A 25,462-nucleotide genomic window follows, 5' to 3' on the forward strand; every position below is an offset into this window, starting at 1 on the left:
TAGCCCATGTCGGCTACTGTTTTTTAGCTAGGTTTTTTAGCCCATAGATTTTGTAGTAATGTTAGTTATTCAAATATCACATGAATATAATTAGACATGGCAAAATGTATAGAATTGCAGGAAATAAGCTTTTAAACCTGCAAAATATTCTCTCCGCCAACAAGACGGGTGTGAACAATTTGTGTCATGAACAGTGCTTGTGCCCAGAGAAATAGACGTGGCACGCAGGATGTACCCAATGCTGGAAGGGGGCCTGGGTGAAAAAGTTTGGGAACCCCTGATTTAGCAGACGCTCTTATCCAGAGCGACTTAACCCTAATTGCTCCTGTAAGTGCCTTGCTCAAGGGCACATCGAAGTCTGCTTCTGGGATTCAAACCAGCGACTTTTCGGTTACTGACCCAATGCTCTTGACCGCTAGGGCACCCTATATCTAGCAATGAGACTAGTACGATTCTTCCCCTCGAACATGCAAGACAAGCACAGTCAAACAGGACAATTTGAGTAGGAGCTTAGATAGAAGGCAAACATAGTCAACTGAAAACACGGCCAACTATGTTCATGACAAAATATGTTTCTTTCTGTGTGTTTACACAAACATTTGTACATCTTCTTCAAGAAATGTTCAAATTCAAATGAAAATGTTTTTTAATAGTCCATGATACGATCGTGTTGTATCATGTGGAAAGTGTTTTCCGTAGTGAGCTAATGAGAGGGAGGGAGCAGTAGAACTGAAGCATATCTGTGTTCTCTGCCTGTAAGGGTCGTCCACCCTGAAGGCATCCCAAATGGCATCCTATTCCCTATACAGTGCACTGCCCTGCTCCAGAGAGGTGCACTACAAAGGGAAAAGGATGCCATTTGGGACACATGCTGTTATGTGTTTCTATCAGGCTCTGGCCCAGTGCTTCCATACTGTCCTGCCTACTGGCTGTGAAATTGTTTGTTTGAATCTTTTCTCTGTTTGCCTACAAGAAGCACCCCTGCGAGTTTCATCAAATGTTCTTTCTTATACACAACAGCACTCAGTAATAACTCCACAGTATTAACTCTTGGATCCTGGTGGCCTACTTTTCTCCCATGGCAGTGGATTACCAGAACTCCCCTAGCCTACAATGAACTGGAAAGATTATTTGTTGTTTTTTTTGGGGGGGGGGGCATAAAGTCCCACTCTCTCTTTCTATACTCTACTTCTCTACTCTAGTCTAAACAGATACTCTCGCACCAGTGATCGGACAGCGTAGCCAGTCAAACTGCACACATGCTTTGAAGAGACGATTATGAAAGTGGAATGTGCGGAGACATGCATATACCAGTGGTCTATGCGCTCAGAGGTTTAATATCATGTGTAATGTGGTGCAGTGCTGAGAGAGCATGAGGATGGGTACAAGCTGTTGGCGTCACACACACACACACACACACACACACACACACAGTACACTAGCGCTGTTAAATTACCCTGTGCAGTGCAGTGTTGAGCTTTATTTAGATGGATGAGCAGTTACAACATCACCCCAGGACATATTTTGCTAGATGTCCCTAAAAATATATCATTGTCCCTAAGACCTTGAGATTTTATGAACTTACTCAGAGAGAATCTATAATAACTAGACTCAGAGTAAGCTTGACTTGATAACTAGATTTAGTCTGTTTTATTTGTCATCATAGGCCTGATTCTTGAACAGAAAATAAGTTTTCCTCTATACATTTCTAAAGCGGCTTCCATGAAGGATTGATACTTTCCTTTAAAGTATATCAGTGTGTCTTCCTGTCAGGACAGGAGGCTATATACACATGGAGATCTCTGTTTCTGTCCCTGTTTAAGATCCTGTGTGGGGTGGGTGTGGGTGGGTGGGTATGGGGGTGGGGGTGTGCGCGTGCTCGCTATTGGCGGGAGCAGAGCCACACTGTGGATGTTCCTACTTCCTGAGGAAACTGCAGTGTTGTCTCTCTCGCTCGCTCTGTGTGTGTGTGTGGAGGAGCAGGTTTGAGCAGTGTTCCCCTCTCTGCAGCAGGAATAGGCTGCACATGACCATTACAGAGCCAGAGGAGAGCGGAGAGGAGGGGACAAGTCAAGGCGGGAGGGGAGGGTGTGAGGGAGCATTAACTAGCATTCTTCTGAGCCGAATGAGTCTCCAGTCAAGAGACGTTCTCGGAGCACCTACAGGAGTGGTGGAGAGGAGGCGTGAAAAGTGGGCACCCTGAAGCCACAGAGACAGTGGCCAACTTCCTCTTGAGGAGTAGAGTGCTGTGGCTGGGACTGTGGCTGGGTGATGCTTTATGGAAGGGACTACAGCTGGGCTGAAGAAAGCGCGAGCTAGGCTAGCTAGATTACCGCCTCCTCAGCCCCACATGCAATTAAGGTGAGTGGGAAATGGCTGTGCGGGATGTATGTAGGGCTAGTTGTGTGTGTGTGTGTGTGTGTGTGTATACATGCATGCATTCGTTTTGTGTATATGTGAGTCTCTCTTCCTATGACATGCTGCAGTGCTTGAAGCCCGGCTGAGACACAGAGAGAGATCCCAGGCAGAGTCCTAGACAGGCAGCCTCACTGGGGATAGATAATTAGAAGAGTCAGATACTGATTCCTGCATTGCTCCCTGAGGAGCAGCTAGTAGAAGCAAGGCGGAATAGCACTATTTTTGCCCAGGCTAAAGTGGTGCTTCTATCTCTGTGTGGGCTGTACATATGCCATTTAGCAGACGCTTTTATCCAAAGTGACTTACAGTCATGCGTGCATATTTTTTTTAACGTATGGGTGGTCCCGGGGATCGAACCCACTACCCAGGTGTTACAAGCGCCATGCTCTACCAATTGAGCTACAGAGGACCACAAACATTAGTGTGTGTGTGTGTGTGTGTGTGTGTGGTTTAAATGGTTTCTTTGTTTTCCAAGGCATATCATTTCTCCACGTTATTAGAGAGTGATTGTGCTTGTTTTTGTACATCCTCTATTGTGTAGTGCCTGTACACGCGAAGAACCAGGCTGCTTCTGTTCTTTTTTTTTTTTTTTTTTTTCACCTTTATTTAACCAGGTAAGCCAGTTGAGAACAGGTTCTCATTTACAACTGCGACCTGGAAGGGCTTCTTCAAAGCTATCAAACTGTTATCATTCCTCCTTTTACATTTTTTAAATTTTAGTCATTTAGCAGACGCTCTTATCCAGAGCGACTTACAGTTAGTGAGTGCATACATTTTTCATACTGGCCCCCCGTGGGAAACGAACCCACAACCCTGGCGTTGCAAGCGCCATGCTCTACCAACTGAGCTACAGGGGACCATGTCATCATCATCATCATCAGTGGAGAAGCACCATGTCTTCTTTTTTTTTCTTTTTTACCAGGAAGTACCAGTCAGGCCAGAATACACATTTTACAAGGGAGACCTTGTATAAGGCATGGCATCGCCGACCTTGTGTTAATGTGTCTTGTCCTTGTGTCTTTCTGCAGGAGCTCCAGTTTGAGAGGCTGACCAGGGAGCTGGAGGTAGAGAGACAGATTGTGGCCAATCAGCTGGAAAGATGCAGACTCGGGGCCGAGTCGCCAGGCGCTGCTAGCGACAGGTAATGCACACACACACACACACATAGTCCCATACAGTGTAGCCTACATGCTCGTCATAGCTTGGCACATGGCTTCTTCCTCAGTCGGAGAAGTTGGCGTACTCCATAGTGTAGCCTCTTGGCAAGGGAATACAGTTGCAGTGTACTGAAATCTGATTGGACAGTGTATATGAAACAGAGATGGAGGCGTCATCTTAGATGCTCTCATCAATTCACCTATCAGTTTGACTCACCATTACATTGCTGAGATAAGTAAAAACACAGTTGGTTGTCTATGGTAGCAGATGTAAAAAATGGTTGAAGTGGGCAGTAACCGGAGAAGATGGCAGGAAGTTTGCTGGTCAAGGCTTAAGCCTAATTTATACCCTACGCAATTATGCAACGCAAGAACACAATTAGCTATGCAATATTGCTGTCCTGCGTACTTGCGCCGCTGCACACGTTTGTGTATTTTTGCTAGGCAAGTACGCCAAGCATTTTGCATAGCTTATTGCGTTGCATACTTGCATAGGGAGGGGTTTTCAAACTTTTCTTGCCCAGTAACCCCCACCCAGGTAAACCCACGACCCAGGAACCCCCACCCAGGTAAACCTACGACCCAGGGATCCCCATCATACTGTATGTTAGCAAAAAGTAAATAATAGATTTGGTAGACAGTTGAATTATTTTGACCTCTCCACAGTTAATTGGAGAGGTCCTGTGGTCCTCTGTAGCTCAACTGGTAGAGCACGGCGCTTGTAACGCCAAGGTAGTGGGTTCGATCCCCGGGACCACCCATACACAAAAATGTATGCACGCATGACTGTAAGTCGCTTTGGATAAAAGCGTCTGCTAAATGGCATATTTATTTATTATTTATTTTATTTTAATTGGAAGAGGAAGTGTGAACTCTTACATAGTCTATTAGCTAGAAAGGTATCTTGGCGGCGTAGGGAAAATGTTGCAGTTTTGATGCAACATTTCTGCAATTCTACATAGTTTGGCATGCAACCAAATAAAATCACATTTGGTCCGGGGGCTGGCAGTTGGGAAACCCTGCTGTATAGGCTATAGCTAGCAGCCTCTTGGTTGGTGCCTTGGCTGAGCTTGGCTGCGTCCCAAATGTAAGGCTATTCCCTATTTATAGTGCACTACTTTTGACTAGGGCTCTGAAGGCGTCCGCGTTCTTCCCAGCCGAAACATTTTGGAAGAGTTCGTGAATATATTATGACAACTTTTTGTTAGTTTTGGACTTCGGTGAGTGTTTTTTTGGCTGTTCGGGCACACAAAACATTTTCTAGAGGCAAGCCGAAGTTTGGAGCCGAAGTCTACGCCCCTTCGTCGGTGATTGGTCAACAGTAAGGATTCGTCAAAGTATTTGTTGTCATTCAACTTACATCAACATACAAGTACACAATCGTATACAAAACATTAAGAACACCCGCTCTTTCCATGACATAGACTGACCAGGTGAATCCAGGTGAAGGCTATGATCCCTTAACGACTTGTTTTCATGCACATTTTTTCATTGAGAAATACTGCTCCAAACATCTTACTTAGATGTAAAATTGCGCGACAAAGATCTCCTCTGCAAAAACGTCAAAATTATTGACAGATTTCTTTCGTTATTTGAGATTAATTCTGACTATTTTGAGGAAGTGCATACTGGCTACAGCGTCTCAAAATGAACAAACAGTACTATTGCTGCTTTTATTTCTAGTTTCTCAAGCGAAGGTCTTTTAAGGGAGTATGCAAGCACACTCGTTCGTTTCGGCTAGCCGAATTCGGCTAAGCGCCAGCTGAACTGAAGCATGCTGATGCCTTAAGGGAGTAGGGTGCCATTTGGTCCTTCAATTCCGCACACATCAGTTAAGATAATGCTCTGTGCTGTTCCTCCTCATGTCTCACTGGCCACCACACACACATCTGTCCACGGGAGCCTTCGTTTATTTACATTAGCCAACATTACATTCAAATCGCTGAGCTTTTCCTATGTCTGGCTAAATCTCCTGCATGCTTACTTTGAGATGCTATATGGATGTCATGTTACGTATATCCGTTGGTGGGTTTATTTGAAGAACTGTTCAGATTTAGGTTGAGTCCCAAATGTCACCCTATTCACTACGTTTGACAAGCTCTGGTCAAAAGTAGTGCACTATATAGGGAATTGGGTGCCATTTGGGACTCATTCTGTATTTAGCCTACATTTACAATTTAGTAATTTAGCAGATGCTTTTATCTAAAGCGATTTACAGGAAGTGCATTCATCTTAAGATAGCTAGGTAAGACAACCACATTACATTTACATTTTAGTCATTTAGCAGACGCTCTTATCCAGAGCAACTTACAGTTAGTGAGTGCATACATTATATATATATATATATATATATATATATATATATATATATTTATTTATTTTTTCATACTGGCCCCCCGTGGGAAACGAACCCACAACCCTGGCGTTGCAAACGCCATGCTCTACCAACTGAGCTACACCCCTGCCGGCCATTCCCTCCCCTACCCTGGACGACGCTGGGCCAATTGTGCGCCGCCCCATGGGTCTCCCGGTCGCGGCCGGCTACGACAGAGCCTGGATTCGAACCAGGATCTCTAGTGGCACAGCTAGCACTGCACTGCAGTGCCTTAGACCACTGCGCCACTCACAGTTGTAGTAATTACATTTTTCCTCAACACAGAAGTTATCATCAAAGTCAGTGCTTGTAGGAAAAGACTGAGATGTCTTATTTAAGATGCTATTTGAAGAGGTAGGGTATTATGTGGTTTAAAGGGATCTAGCTATGCACCATTGGATATCATTGATTAATTTTGGGGGGATCATAGCTCTTGGTGTTGCTGTTTGAACACTGATGTAGTGTTGAGTAGGAATGTTAATGGTGAAATGCAGCAAGGGAAATAAGAGAGGAGGTTAATGGACTGTGACATTTTAGGGAAATTGCTTAATGAATACGTTAGTGGCAGCTATTAATACTGGTGTTTCTGTTGGTTTTTAATATGGCCGCTTTAATTAAGTCAGTCAGTCAGTTATGCACTATGTTGATGTGACGAGTATTGGTCTGGTTTTTGAGTAATGGCCAACATGTTGAATTGTGTGAGATATTCGGCTGCGTCTGAATTTATGTCCCATATTACTCATGTAATGTACAAATTTTGACCAGGGCCCGTAGAGCTCTGGTCAAAAGTAGTGCACTTTATATGGGAGTATGGTGCCATTTGGGACACACCCAGTGTGTGTATACAACGTATTGTGTAGAGGAAATGAGGTCTCTACTTTCTAGTGCTATGTCTCTTTGTGGCTTGCCCGTTAGAACTCATTTGCCATTTAGCCAGTATAGTTCTATGTGGGTATAGTGCTCCAGACTCCAGTTCTTGAAAGTAGAGTGTACCCTAAATCATGAAAGCTCTTTCTGGGGTGGTAATAACCCTGGGGCCCTCATAGGAAGCATTTCCTCGCCGCAGACCTAAGGTACGTCCAAATGGCACCCTATTCCCTATGTAGTGCACTTCTTTCTGGAGCTGATCAAAAGTAGCGCACTACATAGGGAATAGGGTGCCATTTGGGACCTGCATGGCTCCAGCTGGCCAACAGCAGCTCTCCATGTGTGAGTGTCCATTACAGAGCTCAGGGCTCCCAGAACTGCTGCAAAGAGGAGCTGAAGAGCAGCCTGGCCAGAGAGAGAGGCTCTCCAAAGTTTCCAAACAAAGGCTGCCTACAGGGAAAAGGGTGTCAACCAGGCTATTTACTGCTATTTCCTCCACAAGAGGCTTCTCCATCCTCGGCCATGATATTCATCATATTGTTTGATTGTTAGATACCAAGGTATCAGTGACATTTTCTCCCTACAGGATAGGGGTAATTTCCTCTGGTCATATTCTCAGCACTCACAACCGATATAGGCTTAGCCCTTTTATCATAACATTGAGTGTTTTGCAGGGTTATTTTGAACCTTTGTATACCTTGTATGCAATTAATTCCAATCATGTGATGGCCATGGCCAGTTGGGAGAGGTTGTGGCGTTTTGGTGACCCTAGCCAGAGTAATCAGCTTTGGCAGGTCATATTATGTCCAGGATGGCCGGTGGCCAGAGAGCTGCCACAGCTGGGCTGGCTGGCTGGGCTGTGTGGTGCTGCCTGTACTGTGTTGACTGGAGAACACGCTCTCTGGTCTGTACTGACTGTACAATATGGGTAAAGCTCCCTGTACTACTGACTGAGGAGGGCTTTGAAACACTCCGTGACTGAGGATGGCTGGTGAACGCTCCCTGTACTGTGAGGTAATGCTCCCTACTCCCTGGACTGTAGTGAAGCAGCGTCCAGAATAGAGCCATCACAATCAGTCTGGGGGAGAGAGAGTCATTGGCGTCCCACTGTGGGATCAATACAGACCCGGCACCTCCTCCACAGCCCTGTAAAGACAACATGCACAGTAATCCTGGTGCCATTTGTGTCTGAATGGAACAGACTAGCCTAGACCGAAAGCCAGCGCTTAGCTCAGTAGCCCGTCCGACCCAACAATAGAGGTGACACCATGCTAAAGTGTTCTGTTGGGGCTCATTACATTTCATTACACCTCCAGTACTGGAGTACTTCCTCATACAGTGCATTCGGAAAGTATTGATACCTCTTGACTTTTTCCACATTTTGTTACGTTACAGCCTTATTTTAAAATGGATTAAATTGTTTTTCCCCCTCATTATTCTACACACAATGCCCTATAATGACAAAGCAAAAACCGTTTTTTAGAATCTTAAGCAAATTTATTTTAAAAAATTAAAAAAGAGAAATACCCATTTACATAAGTATTCAAACCCTTTACTCAGTACTTTGTTGAAGCACCTTTGGCAGCGATTACAGCCTCGAGTCTTCTTGGGTATGACGCTACAAGCTTGGCACACCTGTATTTGGGGAGTTTCTCCCATTCTTCTCTGCAGATCCTCTCAAGCTCTTTCAGGTTGGATGGGGAGCGTCGCTACACAGCTGTATTCAGGTCTCTCCAGAGATGTTAGATCGGGTTCAAGTCCGGGCTCTGGCTGGGCCACTCAAGGACATACAGAGACTTGTCCCGAAGCCACTCCTGTGTTGTCTTGGCTGTGTGCTTAGGGTCGTTGTCCTGTTGGAAGGTGAACCTTCGCCCCAGTCTGAGGTCCTAAGCGCTCTGGAGCAGGTTTGCATCACGGATCTCTCTGTACTTTGCTCCGTTCATCTTTCCCTCGATACTGACTAGTCTCCCAGTCCCTGCCGATGGAAAAACATCCCCACAGCATGATGCTGCCACCACCATGCTTCACCGTAGGGATGGTTCCAGGTTTCCTCCAGACGTGACGCTTGGCATTCAGGCCAAAGAGATCAATCTTGGTTTAATCAGACCAGAGAGTCTTGCTTCTCATGGTCTGAGAGTCTTTAGGTGCCTTTTGGCAAACTTCAAGCAGGCTGTCATGTGCCTTTTACTGAAGAGTGGCTTCCGTCTGGCTACTCTACCTTAAAAGCCTGATTGGTGGAGTGCTGCAGAGATGGTTATCCTTCTGGAAGGCTCTCCCATCTCCGCAGAGGAACTCTGGAGCTCTGTCAGAGTGACCATCGGGTTCTTGGTCACCTCCCTGACCAAGGCCCTTCTCTCCCGATTGCTCAGTTTGGCCGGGCGGCCAGCTCTAGGAAGAGTCTTGGTGGTTCCAAACTTCTTCCATTTAAGAATGGAGGCCACTGTGTTCTTGGGACCTTCAATGCTCCAGAAATTGTTTGGTACCCTTCCCCAGATCTGTAACCTCGACACAATCCTGTCTCTGAGCTCTACGGACAATTCCTTCGACCTCATGGCTTGGTTTTTGCTCTGACATGCACTGTCAACTGTGGGACCTTATATAACAGGTGTGTGCCTTTCCAAATCATGTCCAATCAATTGAATTGACCACAGGTGGACTCCAATGAAGTTGTAGAAACATCTCAAGGATGATCAATGGAAACAGGATGCACCTGAGCTCAATTTTGAGTCTGATAGCAAAGGGTCTGAATACTTATGTAAATAAGGTATTTCTGTTTTTTTATTTTAATACATTTGCGAAAATGTCTAAAAACCTGTTTTCGCTTTGTCATTATTGGGTATTGTGTGTAGATTGATGAGGGAAAAAAATACAGGCATCAGGGGTGGTACGATTTGACCAGCGGCCAAACTTTCTGGGTGGGTTGAGACTGATGAGACCTCCCACTGGGGGAATGGAAGCTCCGGAGTGAAATTTCCCGTAGGTACAGATCTAGGATCAGCTTCCCCTCCCCCAATCCTAAACTTAAAGGGATACTTCTGGATATCTACTTCCCCATTCAGATTAACTTGTGGAAGTCTATAGTATCTGATATAGACTTCCAGTCATTGTGCTAACGCTAGCTAGCAATTGCGCTAGCGCTAGTTAGCAACTTCCTTCAAACTGCACGCAGAGACATAAAAATGGTATCCATGAGTTCATCTGCAAATGCATTTTGCATCATGATGTGGCAGGTGACACTTTGCTTCTTGGTGGACTAATGAAGAAAATACTGAAAGATCCTTTTTGAATGTTTTCCTTAACCATTTGTCGGGGAAATGCAAAACTGACCCAAGATCAGCGTCTAAGGGCAACTTCACCCTTCACTGGAATGGAAGGCGTAAACACTTCCCCTTTGTAGCTTACCACCGGAGTGATGTGGGTGTGAGCTAAAGTTTTGCTGTCAGGGATGGTTTTTTTTTGTAATGTTTGAGTATCAGCAGTTTACTGTCCGTCTCCCTCCACTCACCCAGGCTGCTGTGACTGTGAGACTGGGTATGACGATAGCAGGAGTTTGTGGCCACGTCCCAAAGGGCACCCTATTCCTTATATAGTGCACTACTTTTGACCAGAGTCTTATGGTCCGCCCCTATGGGCCCTGGTCAAAAGTAGGGCCCTATAAATGAACTAGGGTGGCATTTGGTATGTAATGTTGTGCCACTTCATCTGCCATGGCTCAGTGGAGCACACCTCTCCTAGCTTCCTCTTTTAATTGCCTGCGCCTCGTTGGCATGCAGATCGCCCTCCCCTAATTCCAGTGGTGTAAAGTACTTAAGTAAAAATACTTTAAAGTACTACTTAAGTAGTTTTTTTGGGTGTCTGTACTTTACTTTACTATTTATACTTTACTTTTTCTTCACTACATTCCTAAAGAAAATAATGTACTTTTTACTACATACATTTTCCCTGCCATCCAAAAGTACTCTAAAATGGTTAAATTCACACACTGATCAAGAGAACATCCCTGGTCATCCCTACTGCCTCTGATCTGGCGGACTCACTAAACACTAATGCTTTGTTTGTAAATTATGTCTGAGTGTTGTAGTGTGTCCCTGGCTATCCGTAAATAAAAATAAAAAAATACAAGGAATTTGAAATTATTTTTACTTTTCCTTTGATACTTTTTGATGCTTAAGGATATTTAAAACCAAATACTTTTAGACTTTTACTCAAGGACTATTTTACTGGGTGACTTTCACTTTTACTTGAGTCATTTTCTATTAAGGTATCTTTACTTTTACTCAAGTATGACAATTGGGTACTTTTTCCACCACTGCCGAATTCTATAAGTTCATTTAACATTCCATGAAATGGAAAGATCCAGTCAGCAAACGGCAACAGCAGCTGGGTCGTTCCACACTTTCTGTCGCAGTCTTTGTAATTTTATTTTTAAATCATCACTGTATGTCTAATAAATCAGTGTGTGTGTTTATTTAATGAAAATAACTCAAATATGTATTTGAATCATTTATTTCCCTGAGCTGCCTTTGGCCATTGAAATGCTCAGTCTGTTCATGTGGGCGTTAGGAAACAAATTTGAAGATATTTACATAACAGCCCTGATTGGTTGACAGGATGGTCTAGAGCCCACGCCCTTACCCAGATGAGCAGTCATTGGTTTATTATAATAAGATCACATTGTGACGTAATGATGTGGGCCAAAAGTTCCATTCCACCTGAACAGGCTGAAATTCCAGGATTTTTTTTTAAAACAGCTCTTACACAAAAAGGGCGTTATCATTTTCACAATTCATTTGGAATTTGGACCTTCTAGTGTGGAAATATTATTTTTTTAAACAGGAAAATCATGTTTTAACTGCATTGCCCCTTTAAGTAAAATGTTCACCAATATTGCATTTTAAAAGCCTGTTATAATCAATGAAGTGCCCTTTAATATAGACCACATGGAGAATTCAATAAATCTCATTTTTAATATGAATAAAGAATTCTGCATTTTGACATGTCCCTCCATTCACCCTATGTGACTTCCAGGAAGATTGTAACCCATTTCTCCAAGTTTTCACCATCATTGTAAAGCCCTATTTATTTTGTTGCTTTGACAGTCATTTCTTAAGATTGGTATTTATTTCCTGTGATTAGTGATTAATTTTAAGGTAAAAAACCTGTCCCTCATTTTGTCAACCCTGTTACGTGAGCTGAACTCTAATTTTAATATGGTTTAACTATTCCTTAAAAAAAAAAAAAAGATCTAAAGAAACATTGAACATATAATAGTCAAATCATAGTGTAAAAGCAGTTGAGCTGGTTCTACTCTCATTGGCAATTTTAAATGGTTTAGCAATTAAATTTTTTGGGGGAAGCTTGCATTCAATTACCTCTTCCTGTTGCACACAACAAGCTTCAATTTCCCCTGTCACAATTGGCTGATGGCTGATTTAAGATGAAAGTGTCAACCCTCTTACGGTCAATCCTGTTACGTTCAACCCTGTTACTCTATTTGGCACTTAATAAGATCTTACTATAGTACTTTTTTTATTAACCTCTTGATGAGAACATGTTTTTTATTAAGTTGAACATGTGCTCTTTATGACAGAATGTTAAAATTAGGTGAAATCAAATGTTTTTCACCAAGTTGCACATCTCAAAAGGCACTGAATTGGTGGAACAACCAAGGTGCATGGCAATAATGACCCACTAGATATTTCCTTGGAAAGCACATGGGTGGGAACCCTGCTTTTAGGTCCAGCGCTCACATAAGTATTCTAGATGGCTTGAGCATTAGAAATGCCCTGTAAATTGCTCTATGTTTGAAAGGTCCTTTTCTAATTGAAGCTGGCCGGTCCAGGTGGCTATTAGTTAAAGCTTTTACAGGTTTGGACTTGGTGCGCTTTAGTTTAGTGCTGCTCTCTGCTTTGAGAGTCCCGTGTAGCTCAGTTGGTAGAGCATGGCGCTTGCAACGGCAGGGTTGTGGGTTCAATTCCCACGGGGGACCAGTATGACATTTTTTTTATGCATGCACTCACTAACTGTAAGTCGTTCTGGATAAGAGCGTCTGCTAAATGACTAAAATGTAAATGTCTTCCCCCCCTATAATCATGTTGAAGTGGCTGAGGTATACTATAGCGTAGCAACTTGGGGCCTAGTTTTATGGCCTCTTACAGACAGAGCGAGCGTCCCAAATGGCACCCTATTCCCTACATAGTGCGCAACGTTTGTCCAGAGCCAAATAGGATCTACTGTATGTCCTTTGCGCCCTGGTCAAAAGTAGTGCACTATATAGAGAGTAAGGTGCCCACTTGGGACACTACAACAGAGTTGCTCTCTGGTTGGCTTCAGTAGGAATGGGCTCATCCGTTAAGCCCTGGCCCTCTCCTCTCCTGCCTCAGCACTTTCCCAGGCCCATGATTGGGATGGCTGCCTCTAGTCTCTGGCATCAGTTTGAGCTTTCTGCCTGCCCACCTCTCCACTGATCCAGGACCAGGCACTACTGACCCCACCATCCATCACACTCCCTACCTATACATCCACTTGGTTCTGCAATACCAGCATTACCAGCATGCCCAGGCTGCGTCCAAAATGGCACCCTATTCCCTATGTAGTGCACTACTTTTGACCAGGGAAAAGTAGTGCACTGTATAGTGAATAGGGCGTCATTTGGAGCGTAGCCTCAGTGTTTGTCTGAGGGCCATAATGTGTTTTAATGTGGCCTCTCTCTCTGGCCACCAAGCTGTATCCCTCATTATTCTTGGGAGACAACTGCCCCTTTATTGCTGAGGAATATGCACCGGCATCCATGTCATCGTTGCGTATGCTCAGCATGCAGTAGTAACTCAGAACAGGCAGATCCGTGTGTGTGTCCGTGCATGTGTGCAGCCATCCGTGTGTGTGTGCGCACGTCCGTCTGTCCGCGTATGTGTGTGCACACGTGTCATGCTTGCCTGCTTCCGTCTATGTTTTATTATCGGCGGGGCATTGGCATTTTTGCTCAGAGATCAATAGGTTTTTTCTATTTACTCTAGTAGCAGGGCTAGCAGCTTGTCTTCAGCCTCCGAGCCTATCAGAGCCTCAGACCCCATCAGGATAGATGGTCAAGCCTGACCTTTTCCGTTTGTTCGCAAAGTGTGTTTCTTAAGGACTGGCGAGGATGAAAAATAACCGACACAACCTCATGGAAAAGGATGATCCTCCTCGTTCTCTGTCTGTCGTGGCAGTAAAGACCACCTGTCACGAAGGCCTCCTTTGCAACTAGAGAGGAGAAACAACCATTTTGAATCATATTTAAATGTTTGGTTGTAACCATGTTATTTGTATGTAGGCATATGCTGCACTGGCCACAACAATTATCTCTGTTTCTTTCTATTTTGTCCGATCTATGAATGCTCTGATTGCATCTGAACTTACGATGGCCAGAGGCATGAGACACACTTTTATCTCAAGCAACAAGTAAAATAGGCCCATTTGAAAGCATTCGGAGGATCTCTGCTGGATATCTGCTATATGAATTTAAACAAGTGTCATGTTGAGAACATTCACTTTCTGTCTAATATTTGTACATGTATCTAAGACCTTCTCTCTTTTTGTCTTTCAGCTCGTCTGAGAAGTCCCTCCCCTGGAGATCTGCAGGTACAGTCTGATCATCCTTCCCTACACCATGTCTGACACATTCCCCATTCCCTTTATAGTGCACACATTTTGACCAGGGCCTAGAGGGCTCTGGTCAAAAGTAGTGCACTATATAGTGAATTGGGTGCCATTTGGGACACAAAGTCCATGTCACCATACACTGACTGATATTCTTGTGAATCATTGAAAACCATACCATGATACCATGCCATGGATACAGTGCATTCAGAAAATATTCAGACCCTTTCACTTTTTCTTCTCATCAATCTACACACAATACCCCATAATGACAAAGAAAAAACAGGTTTTTAGAAATTGTTGCAAATTTATAATGAAAAGACCCCTGAAATATCACATTTACATAAGTATTCAGACACTTTACTCAGTACTTTGTTGATGCATCTTTGGCAGCGATTACAGACTCGAATCTTCTTGGGTATGATGCTACAAGCTTGGCACACCTGTATTTGGGGAGTTTCTCCCATTCTTTTCTGCATATCCTCTCAAGCGCCGGTTGGATGGGGAGTGTCACTGCACAGCTATTTTCAGGTCTCTCCAGAGATGTTTGATCGGGTTCAAGTCCGGGCTCTGGCTGGGCCACTCAAGGACATTCAGAGACTTGTCCCGAAGCCACTCTTGCATTGTCTTGCCTGTGTGCTTAGGGTCGTTGTCCTGTTGGAAGGTGAACCTTCGCCCCAATCTGAGGTCCTGAGCGCACTGGAGCAGGTTTTCATCAAGAATCTCTGTTCATCTTTCCCTCGATACTGACTAGTCTCCTAGTCCCTGCCGCTGAAAAACATCCCCACAGCATGATGCTGCCACCACTACGCTTCACCATGGGAACCCATCAGGTTCTTGGTAATCTCCCAGACCAAGGCCCTTCTCCCCCGATTGCTCAGTTTGGCCGGGCGGCCAGCTCTAGGAAGAGTCTTGGTGGTTCCAAACTTCTTCCATTTAAGAATAATGGAGGCCACTGTGTTCTTGGGGACCTTCAATTCTGCAGACATTTTTTGGTACCCTTCCCCAGATCTGTGCCTTGACACAATCCTGTCTCGGAGCTCTACGGACAATTGCTTCGACCTCATTGCTTGGTTTTTGCTCTGACATGCACTGTCAACTGTGGGACCTTATATAGACAGGTGTGTGCCTTTCCAAATCATGTCCAATCAATTGAATTTACCACAGGTGGACTCCAAGTTATAGAAACATCTCAAGGATGATCAATGGAAACAGGATGCACCTGAGCTCAATTTTGAGTCTCATAGCAAAGGGTCTGAATACTTATGTAAATAAGGTATTTCTGTTTTTTATTTTTAATACATTTGCAAACATTTGCAAAAACCTGTTTTCTCTTTGTCATTATGGGGTATTGTGTGTAGATTGATGATAATTTTCATTTATTTAATCCATTTTAGAATAAGGATGTATCGTAACAAAATGTGAAAAAAGTCAAGCGGTCTGAATACTTTCCAAATGCGCTGTATACACTGGACAGTTTATTAGGTACACCGCCGGTTCACGAAAATGGATCACTCCTACAGACAGTGAGTCAGGTGGCCGTGGCTTATATAAAAGCAGGCAGACGTGCATCGAGGCATTCAGTTACTGTTCGATTGAACGTTCGAAAGGGAATAACGATTGACCTAAGCGACTTTGAGCGTGGTATGTTCGTCGGTGCCAGGTGCGCCGGATCCAGTATCTCAGAAATGGATGCCGTCCTGAGCTTGGGCTTTTCACGTGTGACAGTGTCTAGGGTTTACCGAGAATGGTGCGACAAACAAACAAAACATCCAGTCAGCGGCAGTCCTGTGGGCGAAAACAGCTTGTGGATGAGAAGTCGAAGGAGAATGGCAAGAATCGTGCAAGCTGACAGGCGGCCCACTAACAGACCAATAACAGCGCAGTACAACCGTGGTGTGCAGAACGGCATCTCGGAACGCACAACTCGTCGATCCTTGTCACGGATGGGCTATTGCAGCCACCGTGTTCCACTCCTATCAGCTGAAAACAAGAAAAAGCGGCTCCAGTGGGCACTGGACAATTGAGGAGTGGAAAAACATTGCCTGGAACATGACAGCGAGTTCAGTTTACTTTACATTTACATAATTTAGCAGATGCTCTTATTCAGAGCGACTTACAAATTGGTGCATTCAACTTATGATAGCCAGTTTTTTTTTAATGGGGGGGTGGGGGAAGAAGGATTACTTTATACTATTCCAGGTATTTCTTAAAGAGGTAGGGTTTCAAGTGTCTCCGGAAGGTGGTCAGTGACTCTGCTGTCCTGGCGTCGTGGGGGAGCTTGTTGGGGTGCCAGAGCAGCGAATAGCTTTGACTGGACTGAGCGGGAACTGTGCTTCTGTAAAGGTAGGGGAGCTAGCAGGCCAGAGGTGGATGAACGTAGTGCCTCGTTTGGGTGTAGGGTCTGATCAGAGCCTGAAGGTAAGGAGGTGCCGTTCCCCTCACAGCTCCGTAGGCAAGCACCATGGTCTTGTAGTAGATGCGAGCCTCAACTGGAAGCCAGTGGAGTGTGCGGAGGAGCGGGGTGACATGAGAGAACTTGGGAAGGTTGAACAGCAGATGGGCTGCAGCGTTCTGGATAAGTTGTAGGGGTTTAATGGCACAGGCAGGGAGCCCAGCCAACAGCGAGTTGCAGTAATCCAGACGGGAGATGTCAAGTGCCTGGATTAGGACCTGTGCCGCTTCCTGTGTAAGGTAGGGTCATACTCTGCGAATGTTGTAGAGCATGAACTTGCAGGATCGGGTCACCGCTTTGATGTTAGCGGAGAACGACAGGGTGTTGTCCAGGGTCACGCCAAGGTTCTTTGCACTCTAGGAGGAGAACACAATGGAATTGTCAACCGTGATGGCGAGATCATGGAGCGGGCAGTCCTTCCCCGGGAGGGGAGCAGCTCCGTCTTGCCAAGGTTCAGCTTGAGGTTGTGATCCGACATCCACACTGATATGTCTACCAGACATGCAGAGATGCGATTCGCCACCTGGTTATCAGAAGGGGGAAAGGAGAAAATTAATTGTGTCGTCGTCTGCGTAGCAATGATAGGAGAGACCATGTGAGGATATGACAGAGCCAAGTGACTTGGTGTATAGAGAGAATAGGAGAGGGACTAGAACTGAGCCCTGGGGGACACCAGTGGTGAGAGCATGTTGTGCGGAGACAGATTCTCGCCACGCCACCTGGTAGGAGCGACCTGTCAGGTAGGACGCAATCCAAGAGTGAGCAGCCCTGGAGATGCCCAACTCGGAGAGGGTGGAGAGGAGGATCTGATGGTTCACAGTATCAAAGGCATAGGTCTGGAAGGATTTTTATTTTATTTTTTTATTTTATTTCACCTTTATTTAACCAGGTAAACCAGTTGAAAACAAGTTCTCATTTACAACTGCGACCTGGCCAAGATAAAGAGCAGAGCAGAGGAGAGAGAGTTAGCTTTAGCAGTGCGGAGAGCCTCCGTGACACAGAGAAGAGCAGTCTCAGTTGAATGACCAGTCTTGAAACCTGACTGGTTTGGATCAAGCAGGTCATTCTGAGAGAGATAGCAGGAGAGTTGGCTAGAGACTGCATGCTCAAGAGTTTTGGAGAGAAAAGAAAGAAGGGATACTGGTCTGTAGTTGTTGACATCGGAGGGATCGAGTGTAGGTTTTTTGAGGAGGGGTGCAACTCTCGCTCTGTTGAAGACTGAAGGGACATGGCCAGCGGTCAAGGAGAGTTGATGAGCGAGGTGAGGTAAGGGAGAAGGTCTCCGGAAATAGTCTGGAGAAGAGAGGAGGGGATAGGGTCAAGCGGGCAGGTTGTTGAGTGGCCTGCGCAGTCCCCAGACCTCAACCCAATATAGCACCTTTGGGATGAGATGGAACGGGCTGTTCACAGCATGAATGTACCGCCGTCCAATCTGCAGCAACTGCGTGATGCCATCGTGTCAGCATGGAGCAACATCCCTGTGGAACGTTTCCGACACCTTGTAGAATGCCCCGAAGAATTCAGGCTGTTCTGGAGGAAAAGGGGGGTCCGACCCGGTACTAGATGGGTTCCTTCAATGAATGACAGAAAATCTCCTATTTGGCAAAATAGAGTTGATGATTATACAGATGGCAGATCAGCTCATGAATAACCGGGAGATGAAAAGTGGAAATGGGTATCTTAATGGGGACCAACTCTGTTAAAAAAATATCCATATCTACTCTCATAACGTTTGTTGATCACGCATTCGCTCTCTCTATGTTGACAGCAATAAGAGACAGCGAAGAGAACCGGGGGAAATGTTATAGGGTTATTTTCTTTTACATGCGTAGGCGAGAGGAGTACTTTGATAATGCATCGTATGGATTACAGAATAAAGTTAGGAATTTTAATGCGAGACAGGAGTCAGGATTTTGGGATTCGGACTGGAAAATAGCCCTAGGCTCTAGGACAGGAGAATATATATATTTTCCCTCATGCCTCTCTGTATTGTTAACAGACTTCATGTCTGTGACCGATGCATATGTAGTGAATTGTGCATAGGCCTATCAAATTTGTCACTGTATGAAGATTCACAATGGCAGCTCAAAGAGGCACACGTTCTTTTATAGGCTGTACTGTAGGGCTTATTAACTGCATTTGGGTCGTGTGTGCAGTCGTGCCAATTATGTGTGCAATTTGAATTATGGCGAGTAAATACACTAGGCTAAAGGTTACCATGCGACAACCTGTTTGGATAATGTGCCATTGTATTTTTTGCTATTCTGCTGCTGCGCATGTTGTGTATTTTGTGGAATTGCATTAGTGCGACATTAGTGGGGGAAAATGTTGTAATTTACGTGGTCTTGTCATTTCATTTTTTCGGGAAATGTAAAGAGTGTTCCCGGGACAGTCCCAGGATCCCGGTTCCCCATGTTAATCCCTACTACTGACTGAGTTGATAACAGTTTCTTCTGGCACATTTCAGATTCAATATTTCTCTTCAGCTACTCCCACTCTCTCAGACCGTAACACTTTCCCTCCACTCCAACTCTGTTTATTTAGCGCGGATACTTGTAGGACAATAGTTACTTTGCTGCTGCTGCTGCTCAAATTGATAATGAAGTCCATTTTACTAATGTATTTCATCGCTTATTAATTGTATAATGAACTAAGTGAATCGCCTGGGAACGTTAATATGGCTTGTCTCGGTATTGTTTGGAATTTTCCACTCGCTCCAGTTGGTTCATTGCTCATAAGCAAGACTAGCAGAGAGATACAGTAAGAACAAGGACATGTGTTCCAAATGGCACCCTATTCCACATAGTGCACTACTTTTGACCAGGGCAAATAGGCGGCCATAGTCCAAATATGAAACAGAAATGATAGCTGGTGTTTGTAGATATTAAGTGAGAGGCTGCCTGTCTGTGGAAGAGGAGAGGGTATTGTTGTTCCTCACCATTTTAATCAGCTGTCTAGCCATAATGGTCTGAGTTCATACACAGGTCATTATTTTGTTACCCTAGGCACTCCTCAACCACTTATTACATTAAGAGCCAGAGTTGGAGTCAGCGTCCCAATTGGCACCCTATTCCCTAAATAGTGCACTACCTTTGGCCGGTGCTCTATGGGCCCTGGTCAAAAGTAGTGCACTATAGGGAATAGGGTGCCTGTGACTGTGCTGTCCACATGCTCCAGGTTAAAGAAAGCCTCTCTCTCCACAGTAACACTTCCTCTCGAAATTCACAGGCTGGCGACGGGCAGACGGGCCGGAGGCCTGGGAGGGCAATAAGCAGCCCATGCAGACATAGTCATCATCCTCTACAGCAACACACTGCAGCTCATTTCACTCCAATCACACTCTCTCACCCACAACACTCTATGGCTGCATTCCCAAATGGCACCCTATTCATATATAGTGCACTACTTTTAACCAGACGCACCCACACTTTAATCCCACCGTTCAGGAGGAGGGATGTAACACTCTTTCATTGTGTACAGTCTAATTTCTCCAACAGGGTCAAGGCTCAGTAGCGATGCCCTGAGGGCAGAAATGTCATATAAAGCGCCATCACTGTCTACCTGAAAAGTTACTTCTAATATGCTATGAGGAGCAGGATGGATGCGTGAAGCTTTGTTTTACTTGTTTATGGGGATTAAAGTTGCTTTTTGGTCAGAAGCGACACCCTATTCAGATAATTTCCCATTGTTCTGTAAATACTGCATTTAACGATTTAGTTTTATCCTCTGCATGAATTTTTCATGATCTTTTTCCCAACGCTATGGAAATCAGTCACACGGCAAACGTGGCCTTTTGAAAGATTTAAGTGTCCGCCGTGCCGCACACAGTGGTCTAGCGAGAATTGCAGCAGCAGAATTTATTGAGGTGCCGTAGCTGCAGTCAATTCATACGACCCCTGGCAAAGAAACTGATTGCTGAGACACTTACAAGCCAGAGAGGAACAGCATAGGGCTCCTCCATGGAATTCAGCCTTCCCCCTCATCCATAAGTCAGCCAACAATGCCCCTCCCTCCGGTTCTGACTGGCTAGCTATTGGGTTCTGACATCCCATTGTTGCAGCTATTGCAGTGGAGCTCATTCACGCCGGTCACACTTAACTCAATTTTGATTGTGGAGCAACATTGTGCAGCAGGCTATGAGAGACATTACTGTGGTAATTCCTCCTCCTCGTTGCCTTACTGGCTGTTCTCATGGACTGTGTCCTAAATGTCACCCTATTCACTATACAGTGCACTACCTTTGGCCAGAGCCAGGGCACTATATAGCGAATAGGGTGCCATTTAGGTCACAGCCGGGAAACGTTAGAGTTTGGAAACAGTTTTGAGGAGGGGATTTTCATCAGTGTCCTGGCACAGCAAAATAGGAGCATCACAAATTTCTCTCCTATGAATCAGTATGATAATAAAACTTCATTTACATGAGTGTGGAATTGATGTTATTGCCCCGACGCTAAATTCTTTAACTTCTACGTCTCCTGTCTCTTCCATATACACTGAGTGTACAAAACATTAAGAACATCTTCCTAATATTGAGTTGCACACAAGGTGTCAAAAGCATTCCACAGGGAGTCAAGTTGGCTGGATGTCCTTTGGGTGGTGGACCATTCTTGATACACACTGGAAACTGTTGAGCGTGAAAAACCGAGCAGCGTTGCAGTTCTTGACACAAACCGGTGCACCTGGCACCTACTTCCATACCCCGTTCAAAGGCACTTAAATCTTTTGTCTTGCCCATTCACCCTCTGAATGGCACACATACACAATCCATGTCTCAATTGTCTCGAAGCTTAAAAATCCTTCTTTAACCTGTGACATCAATAAGGGATCATGGCTTTCACCTGGATTCACCTGGTCAGTCTATGGCATGGAAAGAGCAGGTGTTCTTAATGTTTTGTATACTCTGTATTTTTCCCATTATACATTTGCCATTTATCAGACACTTTTATCCAAAGTCACAGTAGTGTGTGCATACTGCATACATTTTGTATGGGTGATCCCAGCGGGAATTGAACCCACGATCCAGACAATGCAAACGCCATGATCTACCAAATAAGCCACACAGGTAACACTGACTTTGTCATCCCTTTCTTTCCCAGATGCCTCGACCTCCGGGGACACCAAGTCTCGAGTGACGGACAGCTCTCAGTCGCCCACCTACCGCCTCAGAACAGAGCAGGAGCAGGTGGCCCTGTACTCCCCAGAGCAGACCTCGCTCCATGAAAGTGAGGGTCTGTTATTAATGCAACCTCTGTCTGTTCCACTGTGGTTCTCTCTTTCTCTTGTGCTCTAGCTCTCCTCTCTTCTCTCTCTCTCTCCCTCCCCCCGTCAAGGCTGGGACACTCCCTCTCTCAGCCCCACCAGAGTCAGAGCCTTTTAATGATGCTTTGAAGTGTACTGCTCAGATAGCCTCAGAAGCACATGTGATGTGTATAGTTTTATTGAGCCAGTGTATGGCTACAGAATGGAGGTGGAAACGGCCACTCATTAGTACTGTGTGGACTAGCTAAATATCATGTAGTGCTTGAAGAACACTCACGCGGTCTCCCTCCCTCTCTCTCTCCTTCTGCTCTCTCTCTTGCTCCCTCTGTTTCTCTCACTCACTCTTTCCCTCTCTTCCTCCCTTCCTCTCTCCTGTCTCTCAGGGTCTACAGGGAACTCCCGCAGCTCCACCCAGATGAACTCGTACTCGGACAGTGGCTACCAGGATGCCAGCAGCTACTACGGCAGCCAGAACCAGAATAATCTGGCCAAGGCCGACCTGAGGATGCCGCACTCTTACCCGGGCACAGGCGGCACCTCTACCCTCCTGAGGAATGCCAGGGCCGAGGGCCAGGCCCAGGTAAGGTCACGGAGCTAGAGTGTATACTGTCTGCAGCAGTCATGGCCATAGAGTTGGATAGAGGGTTGCACTTGGCCACACTCGGACCGAAGTCAGTTTTAGCCCTCAATGGCACTATCTATGCGGTCAAAGAAGTGGCTATAGCAAAGATAGGAGATGAGCTCTCTAGTACATCTCTATGGTCATGATTCATACACTGACTGCCACTGAGCACACAAATGCTACTACTGGCTGGGAGATGGGAAGGAAGTTAGAGAAATGAGAGAAACATATCCTATAATACTCCCATAAGACACTAGACACTTTCTGTGAGGATGTAAAATATCACCATAAAAAGATTTTAGGGCTCTATTAAATGTGATGCTGAAACATGTGGTGGTTGCTCAGTAGTTTGTACTCGTCTGTCCTGGCAGGCCCCTGTGTTAACCGCCGCAGCGCCGGGTCGAGCCATGAGGAGGGTGAGCTCGGTGCCCTCACGGACCCAGTCCCCGGCCTACGGCAGCAGTGTGTCCCCCTCCCGAGGCTCCCTGCGGGCCACCATTGGGAGTAACTACGGCTCGCCAATTGTCACCGAGCCCAAGCCCCTCTCCAGTATCTTCTCCACCACCCTGCCCTCAGCCCAGCGTGCAGGCTCCCCTTACAACACCCAGAAGAGTTCCCCTGCCGCCCTGCGCCGCATGGGCAGTGCCAACTCCCGCTCGGGCAGCGCCAGCCGCACCACTTCGCCCTACCAGGCCCTGGGGTCAGCCTCGGGGCGCATGGGCTCCCCCCTAACGATGGTGGACGGCCCCTTACCCCTCACCCAGCAGCCAGGGGGGTCGTCGGCGTCTCCGGGGCGCTCCAGCATGACGGCCCAGCCCCAGCACTATGGCTCCACCCTGCCTCGCTCGCAGATCCACCACGATGCAGACCCCTACGGAGCTCAGAGCTATGACGTCTATGAGAGGATGATCCCACGGCCTGACAGCCTCACAGGTCAGTTCTTCTGCCTTCTCCTCCCTTGTACACACATACCCAGAAAGCTATCTAGAGTGGGTGTGCTCACTCTGTCCAAGTGTCCACTCTCTCCAGAGATCATACGTGCATACCTTCACAGTGATAATGTCTGCTTCCCAAATGGCATCCTATTCCCTACATAGTGCAATATTTTTGACCAGAGCTCTATGAGACTACTGCTGCCTCTGCTTCCTTCACTCAGTGGTTAGTTGTTTAACATATGCTACAGCTGACGATAGCTAGTCTGTCACAGGAGCACAGGTCAACAATTATGCCTGATAATAAGTACATGAAGGTCGTCTCCCCATAATCAGAGATGGACTCCAGTCTGTGGCTCTGCTATCAAAGCTTTTCCATTGGCATGCTGCAGCACAAAGTGAGTCACTGCGCATAACCTAGAGAGACCTAATTTTAACCAGATCTCTATCGTCCCTGGTCAGGCTCTGGTCAAAAGTAGTGCACTATATAGGGAATAAGGTGCCATTTGGGACAAAGCCCATGTCTGTCTGTGGCATGGGCCAGGGCCAGCCCCTGACTCATGTAGACTCGCATCATGAAACTCAGGCCACTGCTTGAAGGGAAACTCCAGAGGGTTTGGCAGATATGTATTTTCCAGCCACTCACACAGTTGGATGTATTGCCACTGCACTTGAATACATGCAAATAGCCCAATATCCACTGAGAAACTCAGTGCTAGAGGTACTAGATTAAGACTGGAGTTTCTTAAGGAAATGGTGGAGCTGAAGAATAATTTACAAAGACTTAGTTGTTTGTGTAGGTTATCTGATTTTATCCCAAGTACATAGATGAGATGTGTGTTAAAGGCCCAGTGCAGTCCAAAATTTGATTTTCCTGTGTTTTATAAATATTTCCACACTGAGGTTGGAATAATACTGTGAAATTGTGTAAATGATGATAATACCCTTTTAGTGTAAGAGCTGTTTGAAAAGACCGCCTGAAATTTCAGTCTGTTTTGGTGGGAGGGAGTTTTGGCCTGCCTGGTAATAGTTCCAAACCTCTATGCCAATAACAGCTAGTTTTCAGTTTTCCCTTCCCCACTCAGACCAATTCCAGACAGTCCTAGAAAAATTATTGCTTGAGAAATTGCTCTTTGCTAAGAAGCTATTTTTGTTTCTTTTAGGACCATTTTAATTGAAGACAATTACAGTAAGGTACTTAATAGTTACCAGAAATTATTTGATATATTTTGTTTCCCTTGTCAAGTTCATTCAATTTGCAATGAGTCGTTAAGCAAAGGGTGCCAGCAGGCCTGCCTGCCTTCCCCCTGAGATGCAGAGAGCATCAGTGTGCTCTGGTTGACAGCTCCTCTAAGTAATTCATATGTTGTGTGTTGATTGATAGATCTGTTGTCGTTTCTCTTCCTGGGTGTCAGCCATAGGAGTCTGACTTGACATTTCAATGCCGGTAAATATGAGCTGCTTGACAGGGAGTCTGAAGAAAGAATGGTATAATAATGGTAGAGGCTTTTCTACTTCCACTGCATCAGAAATGAGCATTTGTCACTCGTTTGTCGTTTCCATCTGAGACGGGAGGGTTGTTATCTTAAATTTTCTGTGTTCTTTCTCTTCGAAGGAAAGAACACTGTGGTGCAAACAGTTTAACTGAAATTATGTTCTATAATTCCTCACAACAGGGATTCTGTTCTTGGTACAAAGCTGTATGGGAAAACAAGGCCCGGCTGATTCAGGAAGTGTAAG

General features: G+C 45.4%; 1 protein-coding gene across 7 annotated transcripts in view; it reads left to right on the forward strand.

Moving 5' to 3' along the window:
• LOC121536833 (plakophilin-4-like) overlaps window positions 1-25,462 on the forward strand; it is a 129,299-nt gene that overhangs the window by 51,823 nt on the left and 52,014 nt on the right. For all 7 annotated transcript variants that reach the window (XM_045206558.1, XM_045206554.1, XM_045206556.1 and 4 more), the window contains 5 exons: window positions 3,447-3,559; window positions 14,402-14,436; window positions 22,006-22,131; window positions 22,552-22,748; window positions 23,162-23,723. In XM_045206558.1, the coding sequence (XP_045062493.1) occupies window positions 3,447-3,559; window positions 14,402-14,436; window positions 22,006-22,131; window positions 22,552-22,748; window positions 23,162-23,723 (1,033 nt within the window). The remainder of the gene's footprint in view (window positions 1-3,446; window positions 3,560-14,401; window positions 14,437-22,005; window positions 22,132-22,551; window positions 22,749-23,161; window positions 23,724-25,462) is intronic.

This window comes from Coregonus clupeaformis, chromosome 23, assembly GCF_020615455.1.
Source record: "Coregonus clupeaformis isolate EN_2021a chromosome 23, ASM2061545v1, whole genome shotgun sequence".
Taxonomy (NCBI): Eukaryota; Metazoa; Chordata; class Actinopteri; order Salmoniformes; family Salmonidae; genus Coregonus; species Coregonus clupeaformis.